This window comes from Nothoprocta perdicaria, unplaced genomic scaffold (assembly GCF_003342845.1).
Source record: "Nothoprocta perdicaria isolate Ctin4 unplaced genomic scaffold, notPer1 scaffold_240, whole genome shotgun sequence".
In the NCBI taxonomy this organism is placed as follows: domain Eukaryota; kingdom Metazoa; phylum Chordata; class Aves; order Tinamiformes; family Tinamidae; genus Nothoprocta; species Nothoprocta perdicaria.
This window is the reverse complement of record NW_020455467.1, coordinates 772,467-794,721: the sequence shown is the minus strand read 5'-3', so window position 1 is coordinate 794,721 and position 22,255 is coordinate 772,467. Positions and strand designations below refer to the sequence as shown.

The window sequence follows — 22,255 nt, the reverse complement described above, 5'->3', positions numbered from 1 at the left end:
TCACTATTATCTGGGTTATAAACACCGTCTTCCACATGTGGGCATCTGAAGCACCAGTGAAGCGGTTTATCTTGCACCCACATGGGAGGATCATAGAACTGCTATCACCCCACAATCCCAAATGCCTTAGCATTAATTCAACATTAGCAAAGAAAGAGAAAACCTTCTCTAGATATGGGGATGCATGTTCAAGCAGAGGATCAATGTGTTCAAGACAAAAGCATAAGAGAAACAAGGAAGCAAAAAGATGATAAAAAAGGCAAACAGATGAAGCAAATTAAAAAAAAAAAATCCTGTCATCCTTCAAGTCTGTGAAAGCTTTTGAAATATCAGACTGCTTATTTCATCCCATCTTCTGCCAACAAATCAGAAAAGCCTAAAAAAATTTGCAGATTTAGTGATTGTTTCAGGACCTATGGAAAAATCAAAGTAACTCATGATGTTTGACATCTCACACAATGAATCCTAAAAGCAGATTTAATTTAATGGGTCCATAACACCTCCAAGTGTAGCCCAGCACATCACAGCTGCCTCTATCTACCACTTTGCAGTGGTTCCTTGGGCAGCCAAGAGGAAAGGCAGAGCTCTTCTGCCAGAGGTTAATATAAAGTCACTGGGATGATATGGGGCAAGTGTCATGTTGCATGGGGGCATACACTAGTTGGACAGTAATCAAGACAAATATTCAAGTCCTTGGTTTACTGTGGCTTCATCACTATTGGTAAAATCATGTGCTAAATGGCAAAGCTGAAAAAAAAAGTGAGATTAATGATATGTGTTATGGCAGTAGAGAGGTAAAAGACCTCTCTAAAGGTTTTTTTTCTCTACTATAAAGATATATATTCCTTATTAAAAAAAAAGAGCTATTCAGTATTCAGAGTCTGGCCTAATTACCATAGTGAATATGTCAAATTGGTAAGCAAAGCACAGTATACCAATGCTCACCAGAAATGTATTATGTATAGGGTAGCTGATGGCAGCGTGATTAGCCCCTATCTAGACAGTCTTTTTGAACAATCTTAAGAGAGATGAGGACAGGGAAAGAGAGAAAGAGAGATATTGGCCAATATTCGGAGATAAATTTTGACTGTACAAGTCAATATTTATATTATATTTATAACAGAGTCCAAGAACAACCAGATGAGCCAATGGAAGTTGTTTTATCAGGATCTGAAGACATCACCTCATTCTTAGCAGGATTCTGCTATCACGTTCAGTTACCATTTAATTATTATAGAACTGTGATTGCATCGTTAGCAGAAGTTGAATTATATCATTGACATTAGTGATGCCATAACATCAAGCCCAGTAATAGTTCATAACAAAACCTACAATTAGCACAATTTTTCTCCTTTTTACACCAACCAAAAGTGTTCAGCGTGGAGAAGGCTAATAGTCCATACAGAAGTGAGCTAGGGCTGAACCTGAAAGGACTGCTGGCTGGTAATTTAGTAATATGGTAATTAAAGTCTTTTCATGATGTAATTACACATCAACTACAAAAGGACAGCTGCTATACAACAGTGCCAGGGTACGTGGCATGAAATGATTAGATTTGAGAAGCTTTAGTGGTTAAACTGAATACCACAGACATAAGTCTGAGGTATAGCTGGCACAGCACGGCACGTTATTATTCAAGTCTCACACTTGGTGTTTCTTTAGTCTCATTGTGATAGTAACAGTTTGTTGTATATAACTTGGTCTTGTGATAGCAGAAGCTGTTTAAAACCTACCTTTATAAGCTTCAACTGTTTTGAAATTGTCTGGAATTAGAAGAGGGTTACTCTTTTGGGCAACTGAATCAGTACAGATGAGGTTTGCATTGATACTTAAAAAATTATTTCCCATCAGTGCAAGCATGAAACCTCCTCTCCCAGACTCCCGTCTGTGGGAAATGTTGCTTGATTTATTTGTAGGGTTTTCACTGGGGGAGTGGAGAGGGGAGAAAGAAAAAGGGCAGAGAAGAATCGCAACCGAGTATGTGAACTCAGACACTAAAGCTCCACTGAGCTTTGGCATTAATTATAAAATCAAGCAACACAAGCTCCCACTTCGGGCATAAGTAACCACCCAAAAAACATGCTCCTCTTCAAGAGCAAGCAAACATTTTGATAATTTGGTTTCCTTATATATAATGGTTTCCTTATTATATTTCTCACTGTACTCATTTGTACCTGTACAAAATGCAAATTTGACAACACAAGGCATGAGATGACAAAAATGAATATATTTTTCCAATAATGGAGAAAGAACTTCTTGGCTACATGACTGGGCTTTTAAAAATACATGACTGCAACACTGGGCACCTTGGCATTAGGCAGACAAACTCAGAGCTGTCTAAAAAGCCCTTTTATTGAGAAGCACCAACTTGGATGTGTCCTAAGAATTGTTTTTCTCCCTTTCTGAAACACGGGAGGTAGGCATTTGGCAGGAGAGAGCCTATTTTATAGGCTTTAAAGGTTCTACAGAATGAATGAGCTAAGAAAAATCTAGAAGTGAGTATATCTGAAAGTCAAAAACTTTGGGCATGCAGGAGCCCTTCTCAGCAAAAAATAAGATTTCCTTGAAGCCTGTCCGCACAGAGCAAACCCAAGGTGGTTTGGATCTGGAGACCCTGCTACCTGCTGGATCTGAGGTAAGAACAGAAAAGCCTTAATTCTAGTCCAAACTGATCTAGCTTTGCCAGTGTTTTAACTTCTCATTTCTGTTCTTGCTCTTCTTACAGGATAGGCTTAAAGATCAATCAAGGCCTCCTGAAGTCTCAGTGGCTTGATCTATGTGGAGCACTGGGGCTACTTCAAGATCACTGAGATTTTCTACCCGTGGGTATCAGGAAGCTCCAGTGCAGCTGAGGTTGCTCTCCAGGAGAGGAGGAATAATCTTGGATGGGAACTGGAAGCAGGCAGTCATTAAGAAAGAAACCTGAGCTACTCAGAAGTGTGTCCTCCATGGCCAGTTTTACACAGCACAGATGAAAGCTACTTTTATTAAGAGACAGTAACAAGTTTTAGCCAACTCAACAGTTGAGTCAGCGGAAGAGACCTAACTGCTCCTCAAATACTACAATAGCCCAGACAAAACATGGTAAGAGTTAAAACGGAATGTAGTGAGTGGCTCTGGTGACCAGATAGGTGGTCCATGCTTGCAGCAACCCTGTGTGAGGACCAGTCCAACATTCCATGTGCAAAGGAGATTCAAAATGTTACTTGTCAAGGAGAACTCGGTAAACAATTTTGTAAGATATACACCAAATTCAGCACATGAATAAGAATCACCAAAATGAAAAAAATAAGGACTTTATGCACATAGAATCATCTGCGCAGCTCAAAGCACCAACAGCCAACAAAACCCTCGGGCTGAAGATATATAACACTGCTCGAGCCTCAGCTCTATAAATACATGGGTATGCACAACACAAGCATGATTTGTGTGTGCACAAGCCTCAGATGCAACTAAATGCATAGTTCTTCAGCAGTCTTCAGCTAAAGACAGGCTGGTTCTATATCTCTGCAGACTTAAAATCACTGAGCTGCCAGCAGAGCACAGCAGTCTGTACCACATAGAGAACAGTTTCTGCAGGAGGCCAGTTTTTCTGGCATCGCTCTGCACATACGTGCAAGTGTCCAAGTCTTGCAAGAACAGTATCATTCCCTCTCTCTGAGCGCAAGAGACTTCCTAGCACGCTCCTAGGCTTAGCTAAATCAGAGAAAACTTCTCACTTATGATCAAGCATCAAACTTCGAACTACATTTAAAACAACAAAGTACACATGATTTTCTTCTGAACTACAGCATTCAGCTCTGAGAAACGGACAAATCTGAGAGCCAGCACAGGGCACAGCAAGAATTGTAACCTGAGAATGTTCCTTCCTCCCTTCCTTTTCCACTGCAGAAACAGCAGCTACTTGCTTACGTATGACTAGTTTCAGTTATATCAAAATTTGAGAGCCAGCTGTCCAAGGCCTCTGTACAGGGAAGTGATGAGTGTCCTGGTCCAGCAGCAGAACAGCACTGCCCGCTTCTAAGGAAACCAAACCCAGTAGATTTGGGCTGAAGAGACAGTCAGGGAGCCACAGTTACTCACCTGCTATCACCAGCATTTGCCACGTAGAGCTTCCCCAATAAACACACCACAACAAGGGCCGTGCAGCCACCAGAAATGTTATACACAGTCCTCTCTCGTTCTATTTGTAAATCCTACAAGAAAAAAGAACAGAATGTTAAAAGAGCTTCTTTCCTAAACTGCAAGCCCCACTTTCTTTACTCTTACAGCTCTGGCTACAGCTCTGGTTCACAGAGATAAGCAGAAAGTCAAAGAGTACCTATTACTTATCATAAAAAATTGCCTGGGAAAATTCAAGACAAGATTGTAAGTAGAAGGCACCAAGGAATATATGGCAAACCTGAGCGATGCAAGAGATTTTGCAATGGAAAAAAAGCAGAGAGAAGGCAAAGATAAACATGGTTTGACAACAGGTGCCTGGTGATACTTTTGCACAGGGCTTCACATAGATAGGGAACAATTAATAGAGACCTGCCTATGGTGTGAATAACAACCTGCTCTCCAAAAGGAATTCTACGGTTGTGGTGCACATATACTTTTACTACAAGCCTCTCCTTCAGAAAAACTTTAGTGTGCCTTACTTCCCTGTGCTTAACTGATGAGGGGAAATGTCATTAAAAGCACATTTACTTGATAAATACTGAGCAGTAATAGGGTTTCCAAGATTAACTGTGTTTTTGGGTTGTGTGTCATCCCACAGCTTTTATGAGGCTTCAAAAACATTGATGTGCACCGACCCGAATTCAGGGATGTATATACCTACTCAAGCAGTTTTCCTCGTGCTCAGATCCCAACTTTTAACCGATTCCAAGTGAAATATTAAACAAACAATAAAAAAAATCCCCCAAAACAGAACAAAGAAAAGAAATTCTTGCTGCCTAATAGAAGCACCAAACACAAGACACATCTATCACTGACAATCAGTCAAGCCCAGGAGTATATATAGCCCCAGAAAAGCACGCAGATCATGTAAAAACATGTAAATGAGCTTTCCAATGCTCGACATGTTTTCAGCAAAAACTGAATCATGTGCCAAGCAACTCATCCCGATGCCTCTTTGTCTGGCTTGTGACAAAAACGCAACATGCTACAAATTACCCTCCTCTCCGATGGCCGGAATTAACCCCACGTGGGGACTGCACACAGGCAGCAGCACTGAACATGGTTCTGGCAGGTGTGGGCTCCTCTTGTCTGGCAAATCTTGCCCATTTGGAGGTGTTTTTAGCACCGATGTATTTGCGTGTGCACACACATATATTCCGAGCTGTATCTCAGCCGCTTCCCACTTTGCGGTGAGCAACAAGCGGCTCAAATCACCCGCGCCTGGGGCTGCGGAGTTGGGAGCTTGATTTTCGAGCTAAATTTATCTGAGGGGAAAAGCGCCGCAACAAATGCTAAGCATGACAGCTGCAATTTGAGTGAAAATCCGCAGGGCTGGAAGCGGCCGGGGGCTGCGCTTTGTTCCCGGCACGTTTGGGAGCAGGGCGGGATTCTCGGGCGGCGGCTGAGGCGGGAGGAGATGGCGCCTCACACACAACACGGCTCCTCTCGCAAACAACAGGGTTTCTCACAGGGTGGCCGAGGCTCTGTGCTGTTTTCCATGAATACGGCCTGAAAAGGGGGGCTGACAGCCCTGCACCTCCCCTGAGGCCACCCCTCAATGTGCCCAGTTGCTGCATCTGGCCTCTCAGTGCCCTACGCTTACAAATCATCTTTTATATTATATTTTTCATGGTAGTGGTCAGTGAGGACCACCCCATGGTGGAAGAAAAGAAAATGCCCCAATGCCCCCAAAAACCCCATCTCAGAGAAGCTTTGCTTCTAGATGTGGGCCTATCCTAAAATGTCATTTTATACAGTGTTGTCACAGAGAAGTTTGATTTTCCTTCCCACAGTTTCTACATATCTTTAAGCTAAGCTGTAGTTTAAAGGAAGCGTTCATTTCTAACCACTAAAGTAATTTAGAACTGACAAACACTACGGAGACTCTCCAAAGCACTGCCAGGAATTCTAGGAACCCCCATCTCTGCTGCTCAGGGCATCCTCTGAGACCTTTAAGCAAAATGCATTTCCTTACCTGGTTTCAGCTCTGTCATACAGGTACTCTGCAAGTGCTGGAACACCAAAATTAAGTTTTATTTCTTTGAAAAGGCAGAACTTAGGATCATTTGTTACAGGAAAGATGAAGAATGGCCCCTAAGGGGCTCATTTATCAGAGTTTCCTTGACTGAAACTAGACATCTGTGTACTGGGTTCTACCAAGAGTTTGAGTCCTAACACCCCAAGATCATTTATCTTTTTTTTTTTTTTCTTTCCTTTTTCTTCTTTTAAACTTTTCTTTTTCTTTTTTTAAAATGTAACAAGTCTTGAGAATGACTTGCTCAGCCAACTCTAACCACACACCTAGTGTTATTTAGAACTCAGATTTATTTCAGATTTATTACTCTGAACTACCAACGGATATTCAGTTCCTGTTTTAAATTGATATGACTTTTTTTTTTTTGAGAAAATATAGGGATGGGGGAAGCTTTACTACATCACAAATTTGAGCCAGGAAAAATAAATAACTAAATAAAACACCACCACACCACTAATTCATTCTGGTGTGGAAAGAGTAGTGGCTTTTAAGGAAATTCTTTATGATAGCAGTGCTGTGAAACCGGTGCAGAACATGCCTTGCAAAAAAAAGGCAGAAGCCCCAGGATGCCTCAGATGCCCCCAGAGGTACCTGTTGCTGTAGAGGGCCTTATTCTGGAGAAGTGTGAGCACATACGAAGCTTTCCTAATCTTCAAGGTGCAGAAAGCTTTCAGAGCATTATATTTTCCTTCTTTTCTGTAGTATATGCAACTCAACAGCAATAGCTGACCTTGCCCTGGATTGCTGGATCTCCCTCACAGCAACCTACTCGCGCTCAAAGTGCTGGAAAGAATCAAATGATGCATTTTCCGCCCCAAAAGGTGGCATATGCCGCTCTCTCAGACTCTAATGGAATCGGAAACCTTTACTGACCACACTGGAAATGGCTACAAACTGCAGCTGGAGCAACAAGGCCCAAGAAATAAAGCATGCCATTAACAGTGGTGACAGCACCTTTTACAGCTGCCAATTGTTCTTAAAAGAGGATTTCTGCATCTGTGTAAACTATCATGGAGAAAACAGCTAATTTGGTCCCTGCTCTGTCTTCTCTTTCTAGACATGTGAAGGAGATGGCCGTTATGGGCCCTGTACTCCTAAAGGTCATTTACACTTGATAAATCTGCTCTCTAAGCCCCCCTAACCAAGGGAGTGCAGGGAGAGGATGCCCCAAGAGGCCGGTTTACAGCATCTTTAGCTGCATCTGGAGGGTGGTCTGGGGGAGCAGCGGTTACTCCTCCTCTGACCACGGAGCGGCCTGTGGCACTGGCTGCCTCCCAGGTCAGCGGGCCCTTGCAGGGGACACCGGTGCCACCAGCGCCTGCCCAGCGTGAACGCGCTGGTTCCCCACGCTAGTTAGCGATGTCCTCCTCGTGCAGGAGGAGGAAGATGACAGCGCCAAGGCAGCGTTTCCCACTGTCGGAGGCGGCTGGTTCCCACGACCACGGCTTGCTCGTGCCACCTCGTGGACGGCTGGCGGAGAGGCTGCCGCAGGCCGTGCTGCGCGCACAGGCCGGCAACGCTCCTCCACGGCACCGCGACGCTCCTCGCCGGGCTCCAGCTTTGCTCCTCTCCCCGTTCTCCATCAGCAGCTTGCTCACGGCACGGAGCTGCTGGGCAAACTGCTGGCCTCGGCATGGCCGGCGTGCGCCCGTGGGAGGGCGGGTGAAAGCAGCGAGCGCGGCGGCACAGAGAGCCACCGCAATCCCTACCTGAGGCCAAATTCTAGGAATTTGGCATTCAGAAGACGTGGTCTAGCCAAGCAACTAAATCACCAAGTCATCATTAGAACTTTAGCACATTACAATAACAAATAACATAACTGCTTCTCATTTGTACCTAATCCTCAGAACTGGGGCCCTTCCCCTAGCATGTGAATCTGGCTCTGACACACAGAAGCTTGACTGTCCACACACAGCGCGCCAGGCCAAAAATTAAGAGTCATTTCATATGTCAGGGGCCCTCAAGTCAAAATTAATTCTTACATGTATTTTGGCCCTGTCAAAATAAAAAGATCTCAAAAGTTCTTGTGCCACCGTTACAACCTTTGACTTATTTCTATTGGCTACATAATCAGAGGATTTTTTTCTTTTATTCAGGGAAGAAGTGAGACATACCTTGTGCTCTCAAGATTAAAGCCATTTTGAACTGAAGCATCTTGCGAATCAACCTGTCTAGGTTTCATGTGTGTTGAAAGAGTCTTAATAGAAAGCATGATGCAATGGATTACAGAACTGTAGCCTTCCGATAAAGCATAAAGCCTGTTTCTGAGGCACTTTTAATAAAAATAATCATTTTATTAAAAATTTAAAAATTTAAAGTTTTAAATATTTAAATTTAAATTTTAAATTATCAATTTTTAAATAATAAAATTGTTAATAAATGGTTCAGTGTGGCATTGGTGCTTTCTCTCCTCAATCTTTAAGGCAGACATTAAGAAGTTCAGCATCATATATAAGCACCCAAGGTGAAATTCAGACAAGGGATTCTACTTTGATGCCAGGACAGTTTAATCTGAGAATACGCCACAGAGCACAGCACACAAATTTATTTCTTCCAGTTCTAAATAAATAAATAAATAAATAAATAAATAAATAAATAAGCATGTCAAACTAGGTAAAAAGGTTAAAAGAAATTCCCACTAGGTAAAAACGACTCCTTGGCAGTGGTGGAAGCAGCACTGAGAAGCTACCTACGTGTCCAGGAACATGAGGTCTCCCCAGGTTCCAGGGGGTGCTCTGTGGTCCTGAAACCCTTGTAAATTACGGAAATCCCAAGTGCACTGAATTCCCTCAACACCGCCCATGAAGTTCTACACAGCAGAGTCTAATAAACAAGGTACTGTGGAGGAAGTTCAAAACCCTCATTCTAGCATTATAAACTAGCAGAAGTCAGAGGCAGGAGGAAGCTCCCCACTTCTCTCCAGCCATCTACGTAGTCATAGGCACAGATGAGACATGGGAGTGCTGATCTGGTGAACTGCTCTCTCACACGGACAGTGACACAAGAGAAGAGCAGTATTTTGCCTAAACCAACTGCAAACGGAGGACACCACCCAGAGATTAAAATCAATATAATTAATTCATTGCTTTCCTTAATTTAGATCTCTTATTTTATAATGTGTTTTTAAAGTAAAAGGTAATGTCAGGACTGTATTACACTGTGGGTCACCATTTTGGGTCACTTCTGTAACAAAGACAGAAGATGAAATTCAGTCCTCACAAAAAGAACTGAAAGTGGGACTTGAGGTACCTGGTACTTGATAGGCACAGAGAGCACAACCAGATGCAACGAGGACATGGGCTTGGACAAAAGGGTAGATCACTAAGATCTGCACCTGGAATACCCAGATAGCACACCTGTAATGAGTTGTTCAGACTCCCTACATTTCTGTTGTATTATGGATTTCCCACCACTGCAATGAACTGTGATGGGTCCAGTCCTACAGCAGTCTGGCATGAGTGGAGCAGAGTCTCCCTCTCCAACTGAAGCAGGATATCGGTGGCCCTCTCTTAAGGATGCTCTGCACCAGGGTGCAGAGGTATAGTATAGTGTAGTATACCCCAGGGTATAGTGCACGGGCATCATCATCATCTTCCCTGCTTCCTCACTGAAGGGAGCAAGTTGGTTTCCCTTTCTGAAAAGGGCACATTACACAGATTTTCACATTTCCTCATCTGCATTTTTAGCTAACAGAGGCTTAACCTACTAGCTGGAGTATGTCCAACTCTCATATAAATCTTCTCAAATGCCACACACTTTGCTGTAAATTTGCTGCTGGGACCTAGGCACCTGAAAGTTGGTCACTGCTGTGCCCATGCCAGCTGAGGATCTCCTTGCCTGCACTTTCCTGGGAGAAAGAATTCAAAAGTACAACTGCCACCACTGCAGCCTAGATGCATGTACTAAAAATTCCTGTAGATCAGGAAAACAACAACCAAATTCTGCTTCTGCATCTCTTGTTAGGCAACAAATAAAACCTCTGAGAAATATTTACTAGTTTAAAAGTTTCCTGCTCAAAAACAGGCTTTCCTAAAAACCAAAGTAAATAATAAGTAAAGTAAACCATAAGCACAGCAGTGTCACACTGTCAGGGATTTCTGATGAAATTCTTGCCTGTCTGGTGGCACATGAATCACACACAGGGAACTGAGGCAGACAACGGCTTTGTCACAGGGAGAAGAACAGTCCTCTGCCTCACGGGGTATAAGAGATTATATTGAGGCTCTTAAACACCATCTGAGCAGGGACAGAATTATCCAGCTGGGAGGGGGGAGAAAGTGGGAAACCCCATAAATATTCTTTTTCTTTCTAAGCAGTGCAACTCATTAACTTACACAACAAGGAGCCGGCATCCCTACAGCACACCTACCATTTCCTTGAACGCACTTTCTATGGCGCCGATTACGAGGCACTCGTGGGGGATCTTCTTCTCCGTGAAGAAGCGCGTCGGAGGGGTGCTGGGCGAGCCCGGGGCACCCACCCCGCCGCGCAGCGAGGCCGCCCGCGTCAGCGTCCTGCTGTTGGCCGCTGGGTGCTCGGGCTCCTCTCCCAGGCAGGTCGGCGGTAGGATGGCCGAGTTCCTCAGGATGTCCACGAGCTCCTGCAGCTGCTCCAGGATATGGTGCTGAAGCAGTTTGGAAGCGACGACGGCTGCCCCTGACCCAGCATGTCCATCAAACAGGGACCAGTAGTATAAGTTGATACCATCTGTGTCCTGGCGACACGGGAGGGGATGAAAAGGAAAGGAAGAGAGAAGGTCACCATCATGCAACCAGGAGTGAAGTCATGGAGCTGCCAGTAGTGCAGCAGCAGCAGGTACAACAGAGGTGACTTTCCCATGCAGGGACCTTTCTGGAAGGGAGAAAGGTCCAAAATGTTAGTACAGCTCTTATCAAGAGAAAGCAACACCCACAAAAAGCTAAACTTGTCCTCCTTCTCACCTTCCAGTCCTAAGGTACCCTGGCCAAGTCTAATTCCAAGACAAAAAGGCCACACAGGACCCTACCTGGTACCTCTGTGACAGACCTTTTCAGTCATAGACATCAGACCAAGAACCTCAGTCAGACAGCTGGTAATAAGACCTGTTCCCCACCAAAGTGACTTGTAGACAAGACCTCTCTGCACTGGCGCATGGGTCAGTGTTAGGCTCTCTCTGCTGGTGCCAAGCCTGGTACCAGAATGGGACAGAGGCATCTGATATGATAGACACACATGAGTCCAGATGCACTCAACCCATAAAAGCTTACATGTTCATCACAGTTCTCAGTCTTTCAGAAAAAAGAAAAATGCTGTGCAGTACTAGAGTTATATACCCTCCAATGAGAAGAGCCAGGCATAGCTCTTTGGTAGACCTCCCAGCATAAAGACATGCTTTTAGATCTTGCCTCTTAGTTCAGTTCCCAGCACGCTATTCTACACAGTTGCTCTCATACAGGCAGAGTATGTATCTAAAAAGAGTGATTTTTTTTCCTCCTAGATTTCATTATTAAAAACAAGGTGTATGTGATAATTTTAAATACTCGTCCAGCAATATGCATTTATCAATAGAGGGTAAGACTTTCAAAGATTTTTTACTCTACAGCTTCCTTGTGGCAGGTAATAATGCTCCATTCTCGTACCAATCTGGATGGTATTTTGGTATTTTGCACTAGACCTCTGCTGAAACAGAGCCCATTCACCCAAGCATGGAAGTAGATCAAATTCCAGGCTGCATAAACTGTGATCTGCTGGAAAATCACTATGAAGCCATAACTTGGATCACCTCAACTCTTAGAAAACTCACTTAGAAAACATGCAGTCTCTTTTCTGCACCCTATTTTTTCTTGACCCTGCATCTTCTCTCAGCTGTGTTACCAAGTCAGATTAGAGGGATTCAAAACAGACAAAACAGCTTATACCATTAAAGCATAATCTACATCTCACTGCAGTCAGAGAACTTGAAGATTATATTTTTTTAATGTTAAGCTGACTCTAGTCTTAATTTAGGATGACAGACATGATCGCAACTCCTCCACCACTATGATACAGATCAGCTTCATTCCCTCAAGAACTGCTCACTTACACAACAGCTTAGAGTCCATGCACCACCTGAATCCTACTACCTAGTTACCAGGGGTGGAAGGGACAAAGTCAATATAAGCAGTGAAGATCCCATGCATTGGAGGTAGATTTGAAGAGCTGCAAGAAATAAGGAGATCAGAAAAGAAGGAGAAACTGCTTTCAGAAAGGAGAGTCCAGAGCTGAAATACGCACATCCTGCTGCTTTTTCTCATAGTGCCTGAGATGTCCACCACCTGTGTCTTGCTCCTCTACTGTTATTTCACACTGTCAAAGCAAGACAAAAACCACAACTGATGAAGCAGCATACATTGTATATCTATTTACTAGGTGTACTACCAAAACTCCTACTCATTTTCAAGTTTATGTACATGACTGTGAATTGCAGCTCCTTTTAGCTTCTGCCCTACCAGAAACAGGGGCATCAAGCACTGACAAGGCAGCAAAGTCCAATCTTAATGCAAAAGTTTCCTTTAGCAAACTATGCAGATGGACCTTCACCACAGGTTCACCCTGCTCAAAGTGCAGAGTCCTTTGCTGAACAAGCATTATTACTTTTAGATTCATTTGATGAAATTCATTTTTAAAAGCCACAATTAAAACTACTACATAAAACTCTGGTGATTTTTTTACCCCTGTGAATGTGAGTGGTAGTTGTGCTACTTCACTCTTGGCTGAGAATCACTCCAGGAACACACAACACTTGGCAGCAAAGTTTCACTTTGAATTACTGACTAATAAATAAATAAATAAATAAATAAATAAACTGCTTGTAAAAATAGTCCGCTATCCATGCAAAATGTGAAATATTTTGTCAACAGAAACAACTGTCGCAGCAAAGTGAAAGTATTTCAGTTGAAAATTGAAAGCATTTATTCTGAGCAGCAGCACTGTGCCTCCTGGGAGCTGTAGATGGAATTATTTCTGCTCCCATTCTTCTCTCAGGGCCTGGCTCCATGGCCAAGCTCCACCTCTCAGATCGCACTGGGGACAGCGGCACTACGGCTTGTGCCTTCATCTCATTCAGTGGGTGCTCTTCCTTTGGAGACAAGTTGCTATTGGAGGGGAGAAAAAAAACCCTATATAAATGGAAATATTTTTTTCTTCCATCTATAGCATTCTAAATTCTGATATTTTAATAAAAATGTTGTAATGACTTCAGATAAGAACTAAGAGTAAAATAATAATAATAATAATGCAACTTTTCTTGAAATTTACCCCAGCAAGTCCCTCTCCAATCCCATATTAGAGCTTGTCAGAAGGTATAGGAGAACAGGTATTAACTCAGTCCACTCACAGCTGCAAGCACAAGTCAACAACTGCTGAGACTGGCAAAGAGCTGCTCACCACAGACTTCTCCTGTCTTTTTCACTTGTCTCTCTCTGTGTTTCTCTGTCTCTCCTCCACCAGCCTTGCTCTGGTGCCTGCAGTGCCTCAACACAAACCTCAGTGCAAAGAGCTGGCCCAGACACTCCAATACACAGGAAAGGGCCTCAATGCAGGCAGAGCAGTTTCACCACCTCATCAGCAGCACAGGCAAAAGCTCCAGCTCTGCCTTCCTCCAAAAGAGACAGGTCAGAGAAAATGCAGCTCTTGGTACTTCTCGACCGCATTGCCTTGTGTAGTCAAAATACATAGGAATATATATATATATATATATATANAAAAAAAAAAAAAAAAAAAACCCAAACAAGAAAACCTGGATATCCCACTGTCTTCCACTCACCTGCTCCTGCCTCCAGTCCTTAAAACCTTGGTCTGAGACACCTATCCATCCTTTTGTGGTCATCCCTCATACAGAAACACTAATGATTATTTTAGCCACAGGGCTGGCAGGCATCGCTCCAGGCAGGGGTGGTCTTCTTGCTTTTGAGTTCTGCTCCATCTTCCCTGGAGCAGAAGAAACTTGCAGCCCTTCACTGACGTGGACACAGGCTTGTCAACCATCACTGTGGTTCTTCATGTGCATTTCATCTATGCCTATCTTTTTGTGGGCTAGTAACTCTTAAACATGTTGCAGTGGCTACATTTTCAGCTAAGTTCAGACATTTCCAAGGTGTCTGTATCCCTCTCTAAATTTCCCCTTATGTTTGATGGAAAGAACTGCACTATCAGACCATCCTCATCTCATTCCAAGGTAAACTTGCTGCTTCCCATAGACTACATAACTAGCTGAGGGGTCTGTAACAAGCAACTGAAGTGAGAGGAGATGACTACCACAAATGTTTCTCACAAATGTTACAGGAAGGTCCTTGCTTTTCCCCTAAAGTTGAGTTGTCCCTGGTAGCCAGAGGCTATTTGGGCATCTGTGTGCAGGCTGTTCATTCCACTCTCACACCCAGGGAGTCTGGGCTTCTTCCCAATAAAGTCCAGAAAAACCCTCAGAGAAATCAACTCCTGCTAGCTACGACAGTGTCCTGCCAAAAGGAGTCTTTGGATAATCAATCTCCTTTTATTCATTTAACCAGCCAGAGCAGACAACTGGGAGTACGATCAGTCAACACACACTGATGTATTTCAGATCTTGTTTCTTTAAAAGATTCAGATTTAACAACACTCTGAATAGCCACTAGATGTGCACAGAGCAAACAAATCCCTCCCTGCACCAGCCTTACAATTCATTTCCAGGATGTGCTAGGAAATTTAATAAGCTTCAGACCCCTCGACTGCTGACCCAGCTTTCAGCCAGGTTCAGCAGTCTCCTGGGTATCGCAATTTAAAGATATAATTAAGACATACAAAGTTTTGAGTCACGGACCAGATGTGAAATTATGACAGTAAAATGCATATAGCTATAAATTATGAGAGCTTAGATTATAAAGAAAAAAAAATGAGCAGCCTTAACAATATATAGCCATTAATTTAGGACATTGTTTTCACATCAGCTAGTAAGTGATCTTACACTGCAGACCTTCAGATATCGTTTATTCATCTAATTCCAAGCTGGCAAATAAATCAGGGTGCCATTACATTTTTATTCTTAAAAAAGCACAAAATCCTTAGCTACTACTGTTCTGAATATGAAGCACATTTACAAGAGACATTAGAACTGACCTTTAAGAAACAACCAACCATCCACCCTCAAAAAAGAAAAAACAAAATCAAACACAAACCCAGCGGATACCAAATAATTCACTTCCCTCATACCTGCTTTCTTAATATTTCTACAAGATGCTTCACCACTTAAATAGGATTTCAAAACAGGTATAGGGATTTTCCCTGTGAAGGGCTTGCAGAACTCAAACACTGTTTTTCTCACAAAATGCTTGCCCATATGATATTACGCCATTCCCTGAAGAGTCTCTTAAGTCTTTATTTCTACATCCTATTGATACAGAAGAGCTGCACCTTTATCACATTTAACACCCTGTTATACAGTCTTTTTGTTTGTTTTAATATTTTAAAATCATACTCAGGGAAAAAATCCTACTAATGGCCAGGTAAGACTGCCCTCTAGTAGAAAACTTGCCCCAGAAATACACTGCTTGTTTGAGAAAAATATTGTGGTCTAGTGATGTGGTGGAAAAAGTTTTACAAAGTTTAATAATGAATGATATAGCACCTACATATGCCACTTAGCAAATGGAGGTGCATCTGCAGATAAGAAAAAAACATAGAAAGAACAGAGCCAAAAGTAGGGTGGAAAAACTTACTGCTTCAGAGATCAGCTGGCTTGCCACTTTGGACACTCTGTTATGATACCATAACTGTATGACAACCATATTAATGGGTGCCATCGAAACTAGTGAGGTCATCACTCAAATAATGAAATGCATTTAGGTGGAATAAAAAGAATACAGGACTCTAAAATGATTAACCATGTAATGTTTGGAGAAAAGTTCCTTCTGAGGAAGACAGTCAGTCAATGTACAACACATGTACTGAGCAAACCCAACAAGCACAAGGCACAATCCTTCATCCTAGATGTACAAACATGTACTTGAAACAACCATATAACCACCTAAATTCAACCTGGAACATCAGCACCAAAAATCTGGAAAAAGGTGATTTTAGGAAAGGAGTAAAAAAAGAAGAGCACGAAGCTACTTGTGAGCCCAGCAAATCCTGTTTGGTACCTGAAGAAGCTGCAGCAAGCAGTAAGAAAGCATAAACAAGCCATTGGCACAGAGGTGGCACATCCACATTGCCCGACTCCAGCAGCCGGTGCTGCAGGGCTGCATGTCCAAACCCAACACATGATGTTCACTGTGGCTAGAACACAAGCCCATAATTAAAGAGGTGATGAAATAATTAGGCAGTCAAGATGCAGATGAAGAACAGAAGACAGCTACTGAAGGACAAGCGTGTGGCTTGCATCACTCTCCACATAAAGGACACTGCGCTTCCCAATCACCCAATTCAGGCTACTGGGTGACCCAGCTGCATAAACAGCTCCATGCAGCACTTCAGTAAAGAGAACCCAGTGACTAATCCCACTCTCAAAATTCTGTGACCACCTGAGCAGGACTTCTTCTACACCTGGAGTGACTCCCATCGGGTAAGTCAACCATGGCCATCAAACACGCAGAACGCTGCAGCAGTAAATCTCATGGGATTATGCTTTGAGAAGTGATACAAAAAGTAAAAAACAAAGCCTCATCTTTAAACTAAAATGCATTAGATACATGGAGGACTTCTCAGTGCAATACTTCAAAAAACAAATTGGACAAGAATGTTCTGTATTTAAGCTAAGTTTATAAATATGAAGTAAACAAAACCACATGAAACAATCAGTAACTATTCCCCCTCGCCTCTGCTTCTAGTCACATCACCACATTTTTGTTTTGTACTGCTTCACTGGCAAGGTATATGTGAGTCTGCTTACCGAGTTTTCTTTCAGCTGGAGACCTTCTCCGTTTGGCAGCGATGACCTCCGTTTTGTTGAATTCTTGTTTGGTGTAGAGTTAGCTCCTCCTGTTTTCTTCTTGACAAAAAGCACTTCACAGCTAGCTTGATCTTCATTGTGTGTGCTTTTCCCTGCATTTATTACCCTTGGAGAGAGAGAGAGAAAGAAAAAGAAGAGAAAAAAGAAAAAAAAGGAAATAAGAATCCAAGTTAGAGAAGCATAATAGCATCCATTTATATCTCATAAGTGACTGAAAGACAGAGATCCACAGCTCAGAAATACTGCAAACACCAACTGAATTAGTTGACTTTTATACACATACATCTATTTATGATACTTATGCATATGTACTTGTTTAATACCTTCCATATTCGCGTATTTGGTTCAATGCATATTTTTTTCATGGAAGACTGTGAGTTAACACAGTATCACCATTATATATTATTTATACCTGTGAGACCCTTTTACAGAGAATAGACTAATGCTTGATGATCATGTCTGATGATACTTAGCCTCCCTGATGAAACATGAGATCCCCATTTGCTCTGCTACCTCCCAGCACCTTACTCACCTTCAATGAATAATGAATTAGTTGGCTAAGGGAGTCTACTCTGACAAGCTCCCAAAGTCTAGCATGAGCAAAATATCTGCTAAAAACCCAAGGAAGCTGTTAGACCCACAAGCAGAGCAGAGAAACAACCGACAACCTTCCATGGATGATCAAGAAAATCCCAATTAACCAACCAACCAAACAAAAAGCCAAAACCCCAAACTCCCCCTATGCCTGCCCCATCCCCAAGGTAACACATCACTTGATTTAAACTGACAGGTTTCAGAGTTCAGCACTGAGGTCTTGGTACAAACTTCAGACATCCAAGGCTATCCTGAGAATTGCACCCAGTTGCCAAGTTCAACACATTTTCCTCTTTCTATGTAATAGAAAGAGTTACTCTTTCTGTAAACAGAAAGAAAGAAAGAAAACAGAAAGAAAACAGAAAGAAAAAGTTACTCTTTCTGTAAACAGATGAATTTTACTTCAGTGGAAGCTGTGTTCAATGAAGCACAAGCTTGGACAGCCCTGCCTCTGCCCTAGAAAACCTGTTCCGGCTGGGGCTGGCGCTTGTCATGCAGCCTCATGAATGAGGCAACACAAGGACTTTTAAAAACAGCTTCTGCCCCCCCAAAGAAAGTAAAACAACTTGAAAACAACTTGATATCTTAACTCCTAGGGCAAGTCCAAAACATATCTGACTTCTTGATCTCCCCAGGTTTCACTACAGTAAAATGTTACATAACAGAAAACCCCTTAATCAAATCTGTTGTAAAGAAAACACAAACTTCAAGGGGGTCCTGCAAGAGACTTTGCATGAGGCTGCCTACTCTTACTCAAACATCAATTTCGTATCAGCTTAGCTTAAGGATAAAGTTTCCTTTTAATTTTCTAAGGGCAACATGGCAACCTGCTACATGAAAATGAGTAATTTTTGCTTGTTAGAAGCAGCACATAATAAGAAAATGCACATCCACTAAAATAAACCATTTCTAGAAACTAAAATTAACCATTTCTAGTTTCTTTGCAATGCCTAATGTCACATACTGCAGGCTGACAGTAGAAAGGCTTTTATGCTTTGTTTTTTCTTTCAGTTAATATGTGTATGTGTAACACCACGAGTTGTTTACAAGTGTCCATTGCACAGAAACACCGACTGTGGATAAAACGTTTGGCACTACAGGCACCTGGAACTGATGAAGGAGCAGCACCAGGCTGCAAGGCACCTGTGAGCAGATTAGCTGCTCTCATCAACTAGGGCACTAGCCCTGCAGCAACCGCAGATCAAACACTAAGAGGCAGTAGGTCTTCTAGGCTGACAGGTCAGCGTTTTCTTGGCATATTAGGAAAAATGGAAGCATATAATCAGAAACAGATATAAAAGCACAAAAAAGCCCAAATAATTTAATTAAAATCCAAATAATTCAATTAAAATCAGCTGATCATCCTAGAGAGAATCTCCGGGCACATGGCGGAGAAGAAGCTGCTGAGGAGCAGTCAGCATGGATTCACCAAGGGGAAGTCATGTCTGACGAACCTCATAGCCTTCTATGATGGGGTGACAGGCTGGCTGGATGAGGGGAGAGCCGTGGATGTTGTCTACCTTGACTTCAGCAAGGCTTTTGACACTGTCTCCCATAACATCCTCATACGGAAGCTCCGGGACAGTGGGCTAGACGAGTGCACGGTGCGGTGGATCGAGGGCTGGCTGGATGGCAGAGCTCAGAGGGTGGTCATAAATGGGGCCGAGTCCAGCTGGAGGCCTGTGGCCAGTGGTGTCCCCCACGGGTCAGTACTGGGCCCAGTGCTGTTCAACTTGTTTATCAATGACCTGGACGAGGGCACGGAATGCACCCTGAGCAAGTTTGCGGATGACACCAAGCTGGGTGGAGTGGCCGACACTCCGGAGGGCTGTGCTGCCATCCAGAGGGACCTGGACAGGCTGGAGAGTTGGGCAGAGAGGAACCTCATGAGGTTCAATAAGGACAAGTGCAGGGTCCTGCACCTGGGGAGGAATAACCCTGGACACCAGTACAGATTAGGGGTGGACCTGCTGGAAAGCACCTCCACGGAGAGGGACCTGGGAGTCCTGGTTGACACCAAGTTAACCATGAGTGAGCAGTGTGCCCTCGTGGCCAAGAAGGCCAATGGCATCCTGGCCTGCATCAGGAGGAGCGTTGCCAGCAGGTCAAGGGAGGTGATTCTGCCCCTCTACTCAGCTCTGGTGAGGCCGCACCTGGAGTACTGTGTTCAGTTCTGGGCACCCCAGTATAGGAAGGACGTGGAGCTTCTGGAGAGGGTCCAGAGAAGGGCAACCAGGATGATTAAGGGAATGGAACATCTCTCGTATGAAGAGAGGCTGAGCGAGCTGGGCCTTTTTTCTCTGGAGAAGAGACGGCTCAGAGGGGATATGATTAATATGTATAAGTTCAGGAAGGGAGAATGCAGGGAGGAAGGGGACAGGCTGTTCTCACTGGTGGCCAGCGATAGGACGAGGGGTAATGGCCACAAACTGAAGCATAAGAAGTTCCGTCTCCAGGTGAGGAGCAACTTCTTTACTGTTAGGGTGACAGAGCAGTGGAACAGGCTGCCCAGGGAGGTTGTGGAGTCTCCTACTCTGGAGGTCTTCAAAACCCGCCTGGATGCCACCCTGTGCCACATGCTCTAGGTGTGCCTGCTTGAGCAGGAAGGTTGGACTAGATGATCTGTAGAGGTCCCTTCCAACCTTAAATATTCTGTGCTGCTGCAATGTTTAATGAGGAGTGTCTAAATACTCAGTTTAGCTGAGCAGTCTCCTCACTGGAGTTGCTGATTATTTTCAATCCCACTTAAAAAGTAGAAGACAAACAGTGACTGTTTTAAGGAACAGCTTTTGTCTCTGTCATTCCACTTAAGCTCCTCTGGTCTCCGAGCTTAGCAACGGGCTTGAGGGCTTTTAGGGCAGAAGATGCTCTGCTCTTTAACGGTTTGTTAAGCTCTGCACAACGCTATCACTTGACAAAGCTCTTGTCAAGAAAGTGTGATGGCACTGAAAGCATCAGAAAGGCTGAGAGAGCAAAGTGACCGACCAAACTAGCTGGACAGTTGGCTACCATGAAACACCTGGAAGCTGGAGCTCTAGGTCAGACTCCTTGGCAGGAGAGGACATGACCAAGGGGAACCCGGTACTCACAAGTCCTTAAAATGCATGGCGGTTAGGGTATCATGTAGTGAAGGGTGAGGACTGGGACTCTAAAAGTTATGCTCCCTCCCAGAACTCCATTTTTTCCCTCTCCAGAAGATAAAATAAAGCTTAATTTGGAAACCTTTGTGAAAACTGGAACCCAGTGTGCACCCAGCCATACCTACGTACCCCGGCATCACCTCCTGCAGCCTTCGGGAAAAGGGCTGCAGTCAATACCCCTGTTTTTTTATCTCAGACCTTGAGCTGTCTGTTGGTAATTACTAACACTGATGCTCAGCACAGAAGCTGGTAACAACTTTACCCAGTTTCCAACAGCTCTGTGTCTTGGCTGTCTTTTGAAATCCTTTTCTCTATGCAGCTTCTCAAATCCTTCCTCAAGGCAATTCTTCCAGTGCCGATTTTCCCCTTGTCTTTGCTTCTTACTCTTTCAGACAGTAACTGACAAAGACAAAACCCACATCTAAGCTGCTTCTACAAATAACAAAGCAGAACTAACAAGACCTGCCTATCTCTAAAAGGCAGTTCTTAACTACACCTCTTGGAAAATTTGAAGAAACACTTATCACCTCCCTCCTTCCTTGCAGGAAGGACCCAACCTGCCTAAGCTTTGTAATTCCCCTTTAGGTCTTTTTCTCCCTATGAAACTCATCTTTAAAAAAAAGAAAAAAAAACAAACAAACAAAAAAACCACCACACACACAAGAAAAAAAGAATACTATGGTAAAGTGGACAAAATGGGATAGAGTGTTACTTTCTCACACTTAAGACACCTTCCTCCCCACACACCATGCAAGTCATCTTCATTCCCATTTTATCATGAAATATGTAAGGTGGGACATGACAGACAGACCCCTTAAGTCCCTAGAGTTTGGCTCCAGCTCACAACGAGCATTCGGCTGCTGCCCGCCGAGGCCCCGAATGCCACCTGAGCAGAAAAGTAGGTCGCTCTGTACCCACATTCTTCACCTGGCGAGCAGAGCCTGCAGACTTCCAGCGCGGGGGTCACTGATCACAGAACCCTACATTTACCTCAAAAGAACAAAACAAGCCAATCTAACAATTCCCAGTCCTGCTTTGGTAATAGTTTATTGGAAAAAAAAAAATCATGACTTAAGTCCTTGCAAAATTTCCACTCAGCCTGCTATTTTTCAGGTCGATATAAACGTATTTGCTCTTGAGGCACTCCCTGGCTATTTTACCTATAGCAGACATTAAACTGTGATTTGCTACAGCAGAAGCTGTCAAAGAAGCATTTTCTCCTCTCCAAGACCTCAGATTCTGCAAAGATTTTTTTTTAATAGTAATCCAAGTACTTTGTATCAAAACAAACAAAAAGCTAGCGAAATTTAGCACGCAGCGTCCTTGGAGAAAAGCGCCGGGACAGGACAGCCGCCTCGTGGGCTCTGTGGCTGCTGCCCT

At 43.4% G+C, this 22,255-nt stretch overlaps 1 protein-coding gene across 2 annotated transcripts in view; it reads right to left on the bottom strand.

Moving 5' to 3' along the window:
* Positions 1-22,255, bottom strand: part of PPM1H (protein phosphatase, Mg2+/Mn2+ dependent 1H) — a 121,903-nt gene that overhangs the window by 48,480 nt on the left and 51,168 nt on the right. For both annotated transcript variants that reach the window (XM_026039783.1, XM_026039782.1), the window contains exons 2-4: positions 17,082-17,247; positions 10,569-10,913; positions 4,084-4,196 (exon numbers count right to left, since the gene is read on the bottom strand). In XM_026039783.1, coding sequence (XP_025895568.1) covers positions 4,084-4,196; positions 10,569-10,913; positions 17,082-17,247 — 624 coding nt within the window. The remainder of the gene's footprint in view (positions 1-4,083; positions 4,197-10,568; positions 10,914-17,081; positions 17,248-22,255) is intronic.